Source organism: Centruroides sculpturatus, unplaced genomic scaffold (assembly GCF_000671375.1).
Source record: "Centruroides sculpturatus isolate CEXI.00-Female unplaced genomic scaffold, Cexi_2.0 scaffold1008, whole genome shotgun sequence".
Lineage (NCBI taxonomy): Eukaryota > Metazoa > Arthropoda > Arachnida > Scorpiones > Buthidae > Centruroides > Centruroides sculpturatus.
In genome coordinates, this window is record NW_019385260.1 from 159523 (window position 1) to 178026 (window position 18504).

At 34.8% G+C, this 18504-nt stretch overlaps 1 protein-coding gene across 3 annotated transcripts in view; it reads left to right on the forward strand.

Annotated features, from left to right (window-relative positions):
- The first annotated feature begins 4838 nt into the window (after positions 1-4838).
- LOC111636827 (SEC14-like protein 2) overlaps positions 4839-18504 on the forward strand; it is a 39038-nt gene continuing 25372 nt past the window's right edge. The window contains exon 1 of one of the 3 annotated variants that reach the window (XM_023382171.1): positions 4839-4940. Coding sequence is in view for 1 of the 3 variants with exons in the window: in XM_023382170.1 (XP_023237938.1) it covers positions 17216-17266 (51 nt within the window). In the remaining 2 variants the exon portion in view is untranslated. Of the gene's footprint in view, positions 4941-15434; positions 15504-16863; positions 17267-18504 lie in introns of those variants that run through there. The other 2 variants (XM_023382172.1, XM_023382170.1) reach the window with 2 other exon arrangements.

Sequence of the window (18504 nt, forward strand, 5' to 3'; positions counted from 1 at the left end):
AACGTTTTTTTGAAGAGCGTCAAGTCATTGCGGCAACATTCTATGACAAGGGGATGGAAAATCTCGTTCACAGATATGACAAATGCGTCAATCTTCACGGTGATTATGTCGAAAAGTAAACATGTTTGTACCCAACTTTTGGTAATAAATTCATTTTTATTATTTACACTTGTCTTTTTTTTTAACCGATTCCGCATCACTGTTAGAAATAGAGTCGCGCCGGTTATGTACAGTACAGTACCTAACTCAGGAAGAAAATTTTTGAGTTGAAGTAACGTCATGTGAGGTACAAATCGGAAGTTCGTATATAGTTAATCTGGTCCTCTTTCTCTTACGATTTCCATATCTGGTCTGCACTTTCATCTAACTGTGTTCTCGAGATTCAGGAAGCACAGAGACGGACGGACTGCAGTGGAAATTTATAGGTATACAATTCTTTCAAATTGCAGTCCAATAAGTACCCTCCAGTAACCGATTGGATAAAAACACCGAACACCGGTAGTCGGTCGTGAGTTCGTGCATGGCCAACAGACTGGCCACGTGGAGTTTCCTGGGTTTTCTTCGCGTTGGTAACACCTAAATAGGTTCTAGCTTCCCACAAGTCTTCCCGGAATGAACCCCCTTCGGCAGATCGCTCACAAGTCGAATTACCATAACCAAATAAACCAAACTAATTCTAACCAGCGATTATTTATTGTGACATCGTCACAATGCTGGGCTACAATTTTTCCTCATAATGTTCTCAATTCTTTTAGTGGTGGTCTTACTCCTGTAGAGGAGNTTGTTTATTTATAGAAATGAGTATATAAATATTAATGTAACCTAACTATTAAAAATACTAACTACGAGAGCGGTATTTTTTCAAGTTCCGATGGTCCATAAGACAAAGACAAGTGTAAATAACAAAATGAATTTATTACCAAAAGTTAGGTACAAATATGTTTACTTTTCGACATAATCACCGTGAAGATTGAGGTATTTGTCATATCTGTGAACGAGCTTTTCCATCCCCTTGTCGTAGAATGTTGCTGCCAGTGAATTGAGATGGCCTTAATAACGTTGTTTTGAAGATCGTCATTTGTTCATTAGTCTCAAACTTCTGCCCTGCTAGCCACATTTTCAGTTCAGGAAAAAGGTGGAAGTTTTCACATGTTAAAAAGTTATAAGCTGCTGAGTGGAAGTCTTCACCACCTTTAAACACCCAGCGTATAGCCCTGATTTAGCGCCGAGCGACTTCCATCTCTTTCCTGAACGGGAAAAATTGCTAAGAGGATAGAAGTTCGAGACTAATGAGATGGGCCCTAACGTTTTTTTGAAGAGCGTCAAGTCATTGCGGCAACATTCTATGACAAGGGGATGGAAAATCTCGTTCACAGATATGACAAATGCGTCAATCTTCACGGTGATTATGTCGAAAAGTAAACATGTTTGTACCCAACTTTTGGTAATAAATTCATTTTTATTATTTACACTTGTCTTTTTTTTTAACCGATTCCGCATCACTGTTAGAAATAGAGTCGCGCCGGTTATGTACAGTACAGTACCTAACTCAGGAAGAAAATTTTTGAGTTGAAGTAACGTCATGTGAGGTACAAATCGGAAGTTCGTATATAGTTAATCTGGTCCTCTTTCTCTTACGATTTCCATATCTGGTCTGCACTTTCATCTAACTGTGTTCTCGAGATTCAGGAAGCACAGAGACGGACGGACTGCAGTGGAAATTTATAGGTATACAATTCTTTCAAATTGCAGTCCAATAAGTACCCTCCAGTAACCGATTGGATAAAAACACCGAACACCGGTAGTCGGTCGTGAGTTCGTGCATGGCCAACAGACTGGCCACGTGGAGTTTCCTGGGTTTTCTTCGCGTTGGTAACACCTAAATAGGTTCTAGCTTCCCACAAGTCTTCCCGGAATGAACCCCCTTCGGCAGATCGCTCACAAGTCGAATTACCATAACCAAATAAACCAAACTAATTCTAACCAGCGATTATTTATTGTGACATCGTCACAATGCTGGGCTACAATTTTTCCTCATAATGTTCTCAATTCTTTTAGTGGTGGTCTTACTCCTGTAGAGGAGAAGGTGGTATTATGGAACCCCAATTACATTTTAGTGAATTGTAAACAAGGTATCATAACTACACCCACATTTTTTGTGCAAAAAGTACTNATATATATATATAGACCTATAACAGCATCCAGTAGAAATGAGAATGTGTGTATCGGCTTATCTCGAAACTCCAATCGACGTTGTCTATAGCCTATATCGAGGTCACGCTTAAGGAACTATTTTAAATAAAGATCTCGAAGATAGTTTTTTGATCCCGTCAAAAAATTTTTTAGAAACGTCTTTTTGATTTATAATTCTTTTTATTCTTTCTTTATAGAAATTTATAAGGAAATATTGTTAGGCAAGCGCCAATAGAAAAATATAAACAAATGACAATAAGACGGTAGAACCCATAGGATTTATTGGTAATTGTATTGCCTGCACTTTTATGATCTTTCCTATCTTTCAATGTTGTTGTGATAACGAATACTTTATTTTCTTATCAGATATTCACTGATAGACGTTGTTGGTCTCTAAATCATTTAAACTGGCGATTGATTTTGAACGTGTATTATCGATTTGTTTAAGAATAACCGATAATCGAAAGCGATAATGCGAACATTTGTTACTTTTTAAGTAAAGAATAAAATGCATTTTTTTTTTCTTAGAATATTTTAAATCGAAATCAATCTAAATCCAACTAACGTCGGTGTTATAATTTTATCCCGAATATTCAATTTACAATGCATGTACAGTACTGTACGTCCAATTCCGAAAAGAATTTTAGTTTAGTACTTGAGGAGTAAAACAAGTAAAATTGTAAAGATAAAACGTGATAAAATATAGAAAACATTGGCAAATAAAAAGAAGTAAAACATAAAAAAAAACTTTAAAATAATTGATTGTTTTATTTTAAAGTTTAGATACCAACCGTAAAAGATCAGCCTTAGAAAATCAGTTTATTTTTCCAAAAGGCTGATCTTGTGCCCAGTGTAATATAAGTCTAGGAGTAAAGAGGCCAACATAGTGCTCACAAGTATATACCAAGGCTAGACAAGAAGCGTATTATGAGATTAAATGGTTTGGAATTTCTTTCTGTTGAAAATTCAGAAACTAGGAAAGAGAAATATTCTTTTGCAATGGATGTATTCGCTACAATTAGGCTCGAAATAAGATTTATGTGGCCTTTTTTTTTAAATGAACGAATTACTTATCACTTTATAACTTTATGTGTATTAAGCCGTGTGGCGAAAAATTATAGAAAGCCAGTTGTCCACTTTTATGTAGTTACGCCACTGTTTACGAAAACCGTATCTATGTAATGCTGTGTCTGCTAGTTCTTTATATTGTACATCTAGTATATTCTTTATGTTAAATTTAAAAATTGGGAAACCGATTTTTCCTCGCCGTCCTTAATCTATGATCATTCGCTTAATTGTTTTTTTTTTTTTTGGACGGTATAAAAAAAAAAACAGGTAAACATTGTAGGCTTATTTGAAGTAATATTTCGCGACAGTGAACGAAAGGAATTGCATTTCTTTCAATGAGAAGCTTTACAGTGATTAAACTGTATTACATTCGCGTACTGTACATCTCGAATTTCCAGTTATCTACGGATAATGTTCGAAAATTTTCGCTCCACTGCGTAAGTATTTCTGTTTAGTTTTCACACGAAAATAAAAACACGGTGACACGCTTCTAACGTTCTGTCTAAAGCAGTTTAAAACACGCAAGTATGCGGCCGCAGACCGTGAGTGTTAAAAGCCCGTCGTAAAGATAAAAATAAACGATTGTCGTAGAGATCAATATAAATTTTCAGTAATCGGACACTCGATTGACATAGGGCCTATAGCGGGCGACCAGCATACAACTATTAATCGACCCGTAGACTTTACGTGCCGAATTTTAATCTCGAATATCTCAGCTCGTAGATAGATCGAACATCAAAAAATTTCGACTTCGTCACGACATCGGCCTTGTCAAGTGTACATATTTTCAAAAAAATCACGTTCAATGGTCGAGCGGTAGCTTTAAACTTCGATCACAGACAAAGCACTTTCTGACTTATGAAGAGCTTCTCTCAATAAAATCCATAAATTATTAATTAATGCTTTTAGTCTTTTATCAATATTAGTCTATTATGACTATTGTCTGATTTAACTTTCGGATAAAATCAGATAGATTGAATCACTCTCTTGATTAAAAGAATAAACTTTTATTTGCGCCTGTATTTTCTTGTGTTTCGGACCTTCTCGTCCCTCGTCGCAGGTGTTTTATCTGTTATATTTCTAAAATACAAAGATATAAAAAAACATAAATGATAAAACACCTATCAATGAGTGACGAAGAGGTCCGAAACATAAGAAAATATATACAGGTGCAAATAAAAGTTTATTCTTTAATTCGTTCTGAATGATTTCATCCACGAGTTAAATCAGTATAAGTCCTTTTAATTGATTTTGGTCACAATACATTAATATTGATAAAATATCTATAATATTTATTTACACGACAGGTGTGAGAGAAAAGTCTTATTAACTACCAATTAGTATTATTTACGTTTTTTTTTTCGGAAAATTCCGTTTCGTCTGTCTTTGCTAGGAATTTTGCCTTGTTATTTCTACGTAATTCGTAAAAAAAGGTTACATTTCTGTTTAAAAAAATACGAAAATTTTTGGTATTTTTCTAGGAGTTATAAAGAATTATTTGCAATTCGAATTTTCGTATTAGTTACATTTTATGTCGTTTCGAGTTTTAGTTTAGTCTTTGTGTAGTGCGATTGAGGTGTTACTCGATTCTGATTATAAGTTCGGAGGAAAGAAAAACATAGAGTTAAGTGTTCGAATTGTCGCTGAGATAAAACTGCCCATTACATCCACGGGATGAGGTCTGTGTCTTTTTATTATTATTACTTTACAACTTAACGTAGTGCGCGTAGACGTGTATTTTGATAAATTTAGAAAAATGTGATAAAATTGTATTTGACTTTTATGGCGAATGGTCACATGTAGAGGTATGGTCCCTTTCACTCTTATTGGTATGTTCTACAACTCTGATAAAGTCCCAATTTAGAGCTTAAATTTTGCCTACTGATGTGTGTGTTTGTGGAGTGATACGAGTTTATCCACTTTAAACACTAATAACTCCTGTCCTTTTTGTCGAAAATTTCTGAAATTTTACAGACAAGTTTATGTATTAGGGAGATTGATACTAGAAAATTTTGTTGGTTAAAGGTCGAGGGGTTAGGGAGATAGGCGGGGAAATTGTGTCGTATCTCGAGTGGTGGTGGACTTAATGAAGATCAATTTTTTAAAAATAAAATTTATCTCTATTTCTTAAAATTAAGCTTTTCGCCGTTTTATAATTAGTAATATAAAAAGTTTTTAAATAAAATCTCTTCATAGATGGCGCAATCACAATTTTTAACCATTACCGGAAAAGTTACTCAACTCGTTGCGGATTTCTTTTTATCGTGCTCTAAGTTCCTATTTATTATTTTTATTCGTTTTATTTAATGAAAATTGCTTTGTTCTTGACAATATTCGTCCATCAATTGATGCGTTATTAATCGACTATTATTTTATGTAAGAACAAACCTAGACAATAGCAAAATTATTGGTAGTGTGTGTCGCTGGATGTGTCTAAAGCTTGCGATTCGATAGACCATGTCATTTTACTTTCAAAACTGCGTTGTTCGGGTATACCTGATTTTCTTTTACAATGGTTCAATACTTGAATGTAATAAAAACAAGGTGTTCCAGGAGAATTTATAATGGATCCAATATTATACATTATTGCAAATAATGTGTAATATTTATTCCTGATGTAGCCCAAATTTGTCTCTGCTGTTTGCACTGACAAGGTTTGTCGACCTCTTCTTCCATTTTCTTCCTTTCCTCCAGGGATGTAGAAATGCTTGATATATATAGTTATTTCATGTAAATATTCTAACTTCTGTTTGGACTGATGAGGGACTATGAGTCCGAAATGTATTTCCAATACTAATAAAGTGTATATTTTTGAACTTGATCTCTCATTCCGTTTCATCACTTAACCTCCAAGTCTGTGCAATCAGCCAAATTTGGGTACACCAGGAAGAATTAATCCAGTGTAATATTGGATTTTGTTCGGATTTTTTTTAATCAAATTTTTGTTCGACAAAATATTAATATAATGTTCGAACTCTGAATTAGAGTTGGGAAAATCCAGTCTCTCCTCTGGAAATGGAATCACGGTTACACCGAATCATTATGTTCTATTGGAATTGCTGTATATATAAATGAAGGTGTTTGTTTGTTCGCTATACACTCTTAGACCGTTCGATCAATTGTTACGAAACTCGGCGATTACGTTCAAATACGTCTAACTTTGATCATGTCGTATTTACCACCCCAAAATATATGTTGCATTTCAATAAGTCAATTAATTATTATTTATATTCGATTTTCTGAGTTACACGTAGCGCCATCTATTGGCAAATAAGTTAACAAAATAAACTAAATATAATTTTACAAAAAAAGATATAATTTTAAAAAATTTATATTATATTCACTTAATTATGACAATGATATAGCGCGAAACATACGCTCTATATCATTACTGAGACAGCCCACCAGTGGCCAAGCGGTCTTCGTACCTTGAACACTGGGAGTTTGGTAGTGGGTTCACGCCTCGCCCGGACGGGCTGGCCACGTGCAATTTCTTAGGTTTTCTTCGCGTTAGTAACACCTAAATAGGGTCCAGTTTTCCATAAAAGTCTTCCCGGAATGCACCCTCCCTCGGCAGATCGCTTGCATGTTGCGTTTCCGTAACCAAATAAACCAAACTAATTCTAACGAGATATTATTTATTGTGACATCGTCACAAAGTCGGGCTGCCACTTTTTGTCACAATGTTTTCAATTCTTATAGCAGTTTCTTGCCCCTGTACATTATATTTTTCCTGTTAGCAATAGAGTCGTGTCGGTCATTTATCTAACCCCATTCGGGGGGAAATTTTGAGTCGAAGTAACGTTACTTCCGTTCTAAACCGGAAGTTCGTATGTACTTAATCCGGGCCTCCTGTCCTTGGCTTTTCACATTTGGTCTCGACTTTTATCTGTCTAACTCCTTTTTCTATATTAAGGAAGGACAGAAAGACAGGCGGATACAATGAGAATTTATTGGTCTACAATTTTTAAAAAACTCTTTAAATTGTGTACAGCAGAGGAATAAAGAATTTTTAAAATACAGTATGTTAGATACTTGGTGTGATAAACCCTTACGTAAGATATCTTTTGTAATTATGAATCAAATACAATAATGTAATATAATAGAAGTGGTAGAAGTACGAAATAATCTAATAGTGTTAATCATTGGTGTGGTAGTTTATTGCCAGGGCAACGCCGGGCTCATCTGCTGGTAAATCCATATATAAATGAGGATGTTTGTTTGTTTGTTTCCTATTCACGCCTAGGCCGTTCGACTAATTGCTACGAAACTCGGCAGTTACGTTCAAATATTTCTAACTGAGATCCTGTCGCACATCTCATCCGAAATTATCGATTTCGTTTCTATATATCGATTAATTTCTGTCTACATTCGATCGCTGGCTTTGCATTTAGCGCCATCTATTGAAAAAAATTTAACAAAATAATTAACTAAATATAATTCTTACAAAAAAGTTATAATTTTCAAAATATATATTATTTTTATTTAATTACTGCAATAAGGATATAATGCAAAATAGACACGCTATCACGCGCCATTAAGCCATTAGCATTTTAAATTTACTTTAGTTTTTTTTATTTAAATGAAAGAAAATTTATTTATTAATTTTTTAAAATGTTTTTATATTTTATTATAATTCATTTATTTTATATACAAAATGCATCAATTTAATTTATTTTAAATATTTAGTGTTCTTTGTAGTATTTGTGCTTAGTAGTTAAATTATTTTGACCCAATTGAATTTAAATATTTTAAAATCATTCCTTTATTATCCCTGCTCTAAATAAGTACTCTATTTTTCTGAATGAGCCAGACTAATTGATCAGAGTACATATATTTCTTTTCTGAACAAGGGGCTGAAGTAGCCAGATTGCACAGTTGTTAGTTGGACTAACTCTTCTGAAAGGGTGAAATTGGAGTGAAAATGCTGTCGAATATATATGTAGATGTACAATTTTATCGCCCTTTCTCCTCGTATTAAATATTTGTTAAAAATTAATTTTTTATACAAATAAATATTAATGTAACCTAACTATTAAAAATACTAACTACGAGAGCGGTATTTTTTCAAGTTCCGATGGTCCATAAGACAAAGACAAGTGTAAATAACAAAATGAATTTATTACCAAAAGTTAGGTACAAATATGTTTACTTTTCGACATAATCACCGTGAAGATTGAGGTATTTGTCATATCTGTGAACGAGCTTTTCCATCCCCTTGTCGTAGAATGTTGCTGCCAGTGAATTGAGATGGCCTTAATAACGTTGTTTTGAAGATCGTCATTTGTTCATTAGTCTCAAACTTCTGCCCTGCTAGCCACATTTTCAGTTCAGGAAAAAGGTGGAAGTTTTCACACGTTAAAAAGTTATAAGCTGCTGAGTGGAAGTCTTCACCACCTTTAAACACCCAGCGTATAGCCCTGATTTAGCGCCGAGCGACTTCCATCTCTTTCCTGAACGGGAAAAATTGCTAAGAGGATAGAAGTTCGAGACTAATGAGATGGGCCCTAACGTTTTTTTGAAGAGCGTCAAGTCATTGCGGCAACATTCTATGACAAGGGGATGGAAAATCTCGTTCACAGATATGACAAATGCGTCAATCTTCACGGTGATTATGTCGAAAAGTAAACATGTTTGTACCCAACTTTTGGTAATAAATTCATTTTTATTATTTACACTTGTCTTTTTTTTTAACCGATTCCGCATCACTGTTAGAAATAGAGTCGCGCCGGTTATGTACAGTACAGTACCTAACTCAGGAAGAAAATTTTTGAGTTGAAGTAACGTCATGTGAGGTACAAATCGGAAGTTCGTATATAGTTAATCTGGTCCTCTTTCTCTTACGATTTCCATATCTGGTCTGCACTTTCATCTAACTGTGTTCTCGAGATTCAGGAAGCACAGAGACGGACGGACTGCAGTGGAAATTTATAGGTATACAATTCTTTCAAATTGCAGTCCAATAAGTACCCTCCAGTAACCGATTGGATAAAAACACCGAACACCGGTAGTCGGTCGTGAGTTCGTGCATGGCCAACAGACTGGCCACGTGGAGTTTCCTGGGTTTTCTTCGCGTTGGTAACACCTAAATAGGTTCTAGCTTCCCACAAGTCTTCCCGGAATGAACCCCCTTCGGCAGATCGCTCACAAGTCGAATTACCATAACCAAATAAACCAAACTAATTCTAACCAGCGATTATTTATTGTGACATCGTCACAATGCTGGGCTACAATTTTTCCTCATAATGTTCTCAATTCTTTTAGTGGTGGTCTTACTCCTGTAGAGGAGAAGGTGGTATTATGGAACCCCAATTACATTTTAGTGAATTGTAAACAAGGTATCATAACTACACCCACATTTTTTGTGCGAAAAGTACTGGTAACTAGTAAACTAAATGTTCCTAATTGGATTTTTCGCTAGTGTAATTATAAGTATGGTTTTTGAAGGCTTTTGTACAAAAAGTCCGAAAGTAGGCTTAGAGAAAATCGGGTGGTAATATGGAACCTTACTGTATATTTTCAAAAAAATGCTTTAATGTAGCCAAAAACAAATAGGAAAGGACAAAAAATGTTAAATAATTACAAAATTATTTACTCCAATGTATTTTATCGCAAAAATGCTTTTATAATAGAAAAATATGACCTCCATCAACAATATATATTCCAGCAGCTCTTTTTCGATATTTTCAGACTTTCTACCTAGTGTCTTTTTCCCAAATTGCTCCGGACGAATGTCTGATTGCAAAGAGAGAGTTCGGAGGAGTTGAGTTCCATATTACTGTAAAAGCACCAAAGGGGTCCGTATTTCACGCATCGCCATCTCGAATTAACTTATGTCTGTCGAGACCAAAATTTAAAAAACGTGAACATCACACAGATTAATATGTACCCCTAAGTCTCTGGAACGGAATACATGCACCAGTGAACCTACAACTACACGATTTATATTTTAAAAATAATTAAATTCACTTAGCATTCAAAACTTGTGAATTTTGAAAAAAACAAATTTGCTGATTAAATACGGACAACCGTTTAACTGAAGTAAAACGGGTTTTCCCCTGCTATGGATGTCTGCCTAGTTCAGTTCAGCCACATTCCGCTACAGTTCGCCTTTATTACCAGTTCGAAATGGGGTGGTTCCATAATACCCGCAGTGTTCCATAATACCACCTTTTCCTCTACGTCATACTTTTCTTATTAGCAATAGAGTCGTGTCGGTCATCTATCTAACTCTGTTCGGGGGGGGGGGAATTTGAATCGAAGTAACGTTACTCCCGTTCTAAACCGGAAGTTCGCGTATAGTTAATCTGGGCCTCCTGCCCTATGCTTTCCACATCTGGTCTCGATTTTCGTCTATCTAATTTCTTTCTCGAGATTAAACACCCAGGTACCATACTACAAACATACTCCACAGGCAGTATTAGAAAATGACACTATGCAGAGCCATAATCACAGTTGAAACAATTTGTCACACTAGACCTGACATCATCACTTTCTTTGATAAATGCAGTAAGGTTACTTATATAATAAATATTTCTGTTCCAAGCATTAAAAATGCACACGCTGAAAAAATCAACAAATACACTCCACTCGCCCAATAAATAAGGCAGCGGGATAGATTATTTATTGTGCCTGTTGTCCTCTCTTCTACTGGTGTTACGCCACGTACACTATAGAAGGCTAGAAACATTAAACCTTAATAAAAGTAGACACATGGCACTACAGAAAGTTGCAATACTGAACACACGTTACATTGTTAGGAAGTTTCTAGATGTTGACACATATACCAATAACACAGAAGCTTAGTGTAACACTTATTTGAGTAATTAAGCTACCCTAAAAATTAAGCTTTTTGCCATTTTTAGAGTAATTAAAAATATAATAATTTTTTATAACAAAATCTGATAACAGATGGCGCCACACACACTTTCGCTTAACAATATGTTTTTTTTTTTAATAACAAAAACTCATAACAGCCGGGAAAGTTACGCAACTCTCGTTGTTACATTTTATTTCATTTACATTTTCATTATAATTGATGTTTCGGTTTTCAAATAGGATATAATGGCCAATTTCTAATTATAACGAAATTTAAGCGGCTTCGTATACAGCGTTCAAGCGGCTTCGTCAACAGATCGGCTAATTGATTCTTTCCATCGATGCGCTCCAATTTGAGTTCACCATTTAAAAATCTTTCACGTACATAAAAGTGTCGAATCTCGACATGTTTGGACCGTTGATGAAATTCCGGATACTTTGCTAGCTTTATGGCACTTGCGTTATCAATATATAGCGTTGGAGGATCCTCTGGCATTTCAATCAATTCAGATAATAAATAATAAACGTTGTAGCCAAATTAATTCTTTTGCTCCTTCACTTGCTGAGATAATCTCTGCTTCAGTTGTGGAAGTTGCCACTACTTTTTGTAATTGGCTAATCAATGATATAGCTCCATCCGAGAATTTCGCGATAATTCCAGTTGTTGAACGTCTTGTCTTCTTGTCACCAGCGAAATCTGAATCACTGTAGACTTTCAGTTCTTCTTCTTTATTATAAATAATGCCCCAGTTCATAGTACCTTTCAAGTACCGAAATATACGCTTTACCTGATTCCAGTTTTGAATAGTTGGTTTCTCTGAAGCTCGAACAGCTTTATTCATTGCAAAGGAGATATCTGGACGAGACGCAGTTGCAAGATACACGAGACAGTCCACTGCCTCGCGATAGGGTATATCAGATGACACTGCCTCGTCGAGATCACTTTCTTCACAGCCAACAGGGGTTGAGACTGCATTTGATTCAGGAAATTTGGAATCTTTCTAATATTCTTTTTGTGTAATTTTCTTGACTTACTGTAATTGATCCATCTTCATATTGTTTTATTTTCATCCCAAGAAAATTGTCGCGAGACCCTGTCGTCATATTAAATTCGTGTTGTAGAGATCTCAAAAAATCAGCGATTTTTTTTGTCACTGCTGACAATAAGACCATCATCTACATAAATTGCGATATAGAGTTGCCTTTTATTCTAGCTTCGATAAAAAAAAAAAAAACAAGGATCTGCAGTACTGTTTTGAAAACTTGCTTTCTTCATAAATTCGATGAATCGTTTATTCCGGCAACGTGGTGCCTGCTTCAGCCCATACAGACTTTTTTCAGGAGACATACTGGACCGGTACCATCATCAAAACCCTCTGGTTGTTTCAAATACACTTTCTCTTCAAGTATGCCATTGAGGAAAGCTGTCTTTACGTCAAACTTCCAATTGCATATTATTGCAGCTGCAACCACTAACAAGATCCGAATGGTGTCATAGCGTGCAACAGGACTAAATATTTCTTCGTAGTAAATTCCTGGTTTTTGAGCATGACCTTTTGCAACTAACCGAGCTTTGAAGCGAGTGCTTCCATCACTTTTAGTTTTCTTGCGCAGAACCCAACGATTTTTCACAACTTGTGCATCCTTCGGACGTTCGACTAACCTCCATGTATCGTTTCGTTTTAGAGATTCCATTTCCTCATGAATGGCATGCATCCATAGCTCTCTCTCGTTCGATTGCAATACAGTACTTCAAAAAATGAGTCTTTGTATTCCCCAGCAATAACTGATGTCATCATTAAAAATTCATTGCTTTCCATCCAGCATGGTTTATCTCGCTGTCTCTTGCTTCTTCAGTTTTCTTTGTCAGAAATTTCCATCCTTATCGTTAACATACCAATAGCTTTATTGTCAAACTTCGATCGAAAATTCTTGTTTACACGTACGTAGCATCCAGTGCCGAAGATTCTCAGATGATCAAGTCTTCCTACTGGTCTACCATACATAATTTATAAGGAGCTCTGTTCTGAACTGAAGATTTTCCAGTACGATTCAAAAGATATACGGTGTTGCATGCTTCTGCCCACAATCCTTTTGGTAATTTGCTTGGATTCAACATAGAACGTACTGTTTCCACAATGGTACGATTTTCGCGTTCAGCTGCACCATTTTGCTCAGGGTATAAGGTGAAGGAATCCATTGTTCTATTCCTTTGTTTGCGAGCAATTCAGCGACTCTTTTGTTGACAAACTCCGTATCTCCATCACATCTGTTTGACAACATGTCCATTTGTTCTAGCTTCATTTAAAAATTGCTCAAGCACATCACATACTTCGCTTTTCTGTTTTAAAAAGAAAATTCGTCGAAACTTGCTGAAGTCATCCTTGAAACATACGTAGTGACGTGCTCCTCCTAAAGATTCGGTGGACATTGGTCCATTCACATCTGCATGGATCAATTCACCAGCAACTGTTGGACGATTCATTCTTTACTTAAATGGTAGTCTATGCATTTTTCCCAAAGCACATCATCCATCACAGAATTCTTCTTTGCAACCTTCCACGTTGATGTTCATTTGCTTTACGTGTTATTTATTTTGATGACCAAACCTTTCATGGTACACTTGTAGAGTATCAGACGTTGTCACCAAATTCACCTGAATGTTTTTATGTGGTTTTACAAAGCATATATCGAGCATGTACAGACCATTTTTCATGTAACCAATCATGACAGTGTTCTCACCGATTTTGTCTCGAATTTTAACACTTCTGTCATCGATTACTATCCTGTAGCCGTTCGATGCTGCTGCTCTGACGGAAAACAAGTGGACACTCGCATCAGGGACATACAAAACATTTTTCATTTCAGCATTATATCAGATATTGTTTCGTCGAACTTGAATCCTTATTGTTCCTTATCCGTGTGCATACTCACATTTTGCTTTCCAAGTGAGATTACTTCAGGAACAACAAATTCTCTATATGAGGCGAAGTATTATTTGTTTGGGGTAATATGCTTAGTCGCACCACTATCACAATACCATTTATTTGCATCAATGTAGTTTCCAATCGACGCGCCCATGACATGTGAAATGAATACGACATTGGCACTTCGTTGCTTATTAGTCCCGACACCTGTCTCTTTCTGCGGACAATCTGCTGCCCAATGACCCAATTGTTTGCGTTTGTTACAAGGAAATTTTTGTTTTGCACGTTCCACTGACATTTTTGTTTTTGCAGAATTCTGCTTCTTTTTATACTCGCCAGAAGCGACAAACGCATTTGTTTCGGCTGTGCCTCGATCACGCAGTTCAATCGTGCACAGTTTTTCAATGAGTAAGTTCAAACCTTGATTTTTTTGACGGAATCGTGTCCCAAAGGTATTTGAAATTATCATAGTCTTTTCCCAATGTAGATAAAATTCGGCCGTTTAATATTCTTTCAGACAAAGTATTTTCTTCGTCTTTCGTTAATTCGTCGTTTAAATCAACAAATAACTTTTGTAATTTGGCAACGCGTGTGCTAACGTCCTCCTCCTCATCCCATTTAACCCGAAAGAAGGCTTCAGTTAACATGTTTAAACGTTGCGTACTGCTGCTCTCAAATCGCGCACGTAATTTATCCCAAATTTCTTTAGCATCGTTGCACGTCGACACGAGCTCAGCAACTGGTTTACTTAGGTACTTGCTATTAAACTTGCCTCCCTCGCGTCGTCTTTCTGCCCCTCAGCGTATGTTACCTTTTGTTCCCTCGTCGGTTCTGTTGGTACTCAATACGCACACGTTTTTCGTTAATAATAAGTTATCTTCTAATCCGTATGAACGCAACACCATAGAAGCGCGCCATTACCATTTTACCCAGTCTTCAGGCCCTTCGAGCTTATCTACATTTACCTTGTAATCCCCGCCGACAGCCATTTTCCTTCTATTCGTTCTCGTTCGCACGTATTCAACCGAGTATAACTTCAGAGGCGCACCACAATGATCTCTTTCATTTAAGACTATACTTTTCTTATTTTCACGTGGACTGGGTCCATAACCTATTACTTTTTATTGAAATAAATTACTTTACACGTAGACTTCACGAGAAAACGACATGGCTGACTTTCATGCGGTTTCTTTACATTATATATATATAAAAAAAAAAACGTTAACTCTGCTGCTACGCCACAGAGGGAGACTTGTCATATTTTTTCTTTTTATTACAACAGTTTTCATTAACAATTTTGACAATCATTGTTTTTAAATTAAAACTAAATCCTACGACCCAATTGTAGAAATATATTTAGCATTTTATTACCAAATCACATCTTTATTAGCAATAAATAAAAACAAGGAATAATGTAGGCTATATCATAACTCACAACTTCATATGTATTGTTCTTTTATCATTGTTTTCAGCGTTAAATAATTATTGGTTATCGAGGTATGTTTCTTTCCTCTTATGTAAGAAATAATTTTCTTTTCAACTTTTACTTCTTCATAAAGTGACAAATTAATTTCTGAATAAAAAAAAAAACAAAAAAGAAATGGCATCTTTAATGTAAAAACCTTGGGCTATTTATTCGATCGAAAAACGATTTATTTTTATCGTATCTAATTTATCTGTTAAGTAAATATATCGTGCCAAGGTCGGCCAATCAAACAGCTATTATTAATAATTTTTTTATAAGATTTTTTGGCAAATTTCCTTCGTTTTTATCGCCGACGAATACAATACTTTTGTAAAGAAAAATTTTACGCCCATCACAAATTGGTTTTATGATATTATGTAAAATTGAGACGGACTTAATTAAAAAAACAGTTTTCTGATCTACGTCATAAGTTAAGAAAGATAATCAATTCTTATTAAATATTTATATTATTAATCTAAAAAGAATTCGCAAAAGAATTTTTAAAATGATTCTCTATTGTAATTTTTAAAAAAAATTAAATAATACAGAACTCTTTTTACAATAGAAGGAATGAACGTTTAAAGTAGTATTAATAATAATAATAATAATAATAATAGCTTAAAGGTAAATATTAAACTATATTTTTTCAAGGTTGTTCGTGTAACTAGATTTTCGAACTCGTAATGAATAATTCAATAATTAATTTTACATTCGAAATTAATTTGTATTAAGAATTTCAATCATTAAAGCGATAATAATTTCAATCTATTTTGGGAAAGAGGTGCATAAAATCACCTGCTAATTAAATAAATATTTATTATAAGCAACCCCCTCCCCGCATTTAGTTAGAGGTACGCGCATTGGAGGATTATCGTATATTTACGAAAGACATTTAAACAATTCCCATTGTTATTAAATAATTGTTATTAAATTTTTTTCCTTTTGAAAACCGGAATTTCTCTTCAAATGAATTTAAAATATGTTCTGTATCTTCGTTATCTTTTATTTTCGTATACATAAATAAATAAGGAATATCGTATAATTCGATTTATTACCGTATTTTACGTATTTAAGTGTTTAGATATTCAATTTCTGTCGTTAATTTCCCTTAAAATTCAAAACGAAAAAAACGTTAATAGCTGTGGATTTTAATATAAGCGGAAATAATTATGTTAATAAACAAGAAATAGGTAAAATTCAAACTCTGGTAATGTATAAATTTCGTATCTATTATTATACACTCAGACAAGGAAAACGTAGTTTAGCTGCGGGCGGAATCGAACTCTTGTCCTTGACAACGTGCGTAGTGAACAATTACACACGTGTTTGAATACCGAAATTTCTTCTGATTGCATGTTTATTTTATTTAAATGGTCACTGATTTTCTACTTTAGACGACGAAGGAAAGAAAATAACTATCACTTTTACTATCGACGACAACTATTAACATCGATCTAAAACCGACAACGTATTCGATCGTTTATATGTAATTAACGCGAAATCTCTTTATAAACGACGTGTTCCGTGCATTTTTCTAAATACCCGGAAGAGAGAAAACCGGATACGTAAGAAATTCTTATGACTGTGAGCAATTCAATGCGTGTTTTACCTCCCCCTCCCCTAAAATCCGATTGGATGCCCGGACACGCACGCCACTGTCAGTCCTCCGGCTTCGTAACATCATAAACACAGAAGTCGCCAACTACAAAAGTAGAACGTTGGTAAAGTGGAACGGCGACTTCTCATGGCTTCTTTGGATAAATTAACCCCGATTGAACTACAGACTTTGCACGAGGTAAATTTTTAATATAATAATTTTTAACTTATAATGTTACGAACAATTATACCTCGATACGAATGATGTGTCTTAGGTAACTCGATCCATGAAAATAATATTTAAATATATATATTATATACCTGGAAATATATTAGAGAATGATTATTAAACTAATTTATTTCGAACGATGACCCGTAAATGTGTGAAACATATAAAAAAAAAAGGAAATTAATTATGACGGATTTGGCCTATTATATTTAAATTTGAAAGATTGTTATGTGTTTTTATTATTTGGTCGTACGTATAAACCGGTATCGAGTTATATTTACATATGTACAGGTATTTTATTAACGAAACCATTAAAGTTATTTCGCTGTCCAAACAATAAGAAGAAAAAAACCCCCCCTTTTGTTAGCCGAATCGCCATTTTCCCCATTGTAAACTGTCCAGAATACCAGAATGTTATTCGAGACGAAGAATTTATAGGATAATTTATTTCGAAACAGATTTTTAATAATAATAATTTTGTAAAATTCGAATGTTTTCGACAATTTGATATTGTTAAAACATTAATTAAACGACTCGAGTATTCACTCTCACATTTATAATATAACAATATCACGAGTTTTATATTCTATATTATTTGAATGTAAATATTCAATCTTCTCTTTACTAATTTTGGATTATCCAAAGGGGGAATGTCACACAAAACTGAAATTTTCATACCAAAAATGTTGTTAGTTCAATTTTCACGTCACACGCGCTCGCAATATACAGTACACAGTACATTAACTTTATTTCGTAATTATTCGTTTCGTCAAAATATTCGTGTCTAATTGAAAATGTCACAAACATTATATTCTTGCGGAAAAGACCAGTTTATAGATGAGAAAATTAAATTTTTAATACAATTTACGTATGTTTAAGCTATTTCGGATATTGTATTATTGCATTTTGAATGTCTGAGTGGATAGATAATACCACTAAATGTTAGTAGGGGTCGGCCACGTGGAGTTTTTCTGGTTTTCTTCACGCATCAAACATTCAAATGGGTGTCAATTCTCCGTAGAAAGTCTTTCTGGGTGGCAGATCGCCCGGTGTTGCGTTGCCGTATAGCACCGAACCCACCCATGTTACCTCGAAATTTTATTGTTGACAGCTTATATATATATATAAGCTGTCGAGGAAACAATATAATGTTTAATAAATTGTAGAATACGTAAGTAGAACAAGGAAAGTGTAGTAGCCTGTACGAG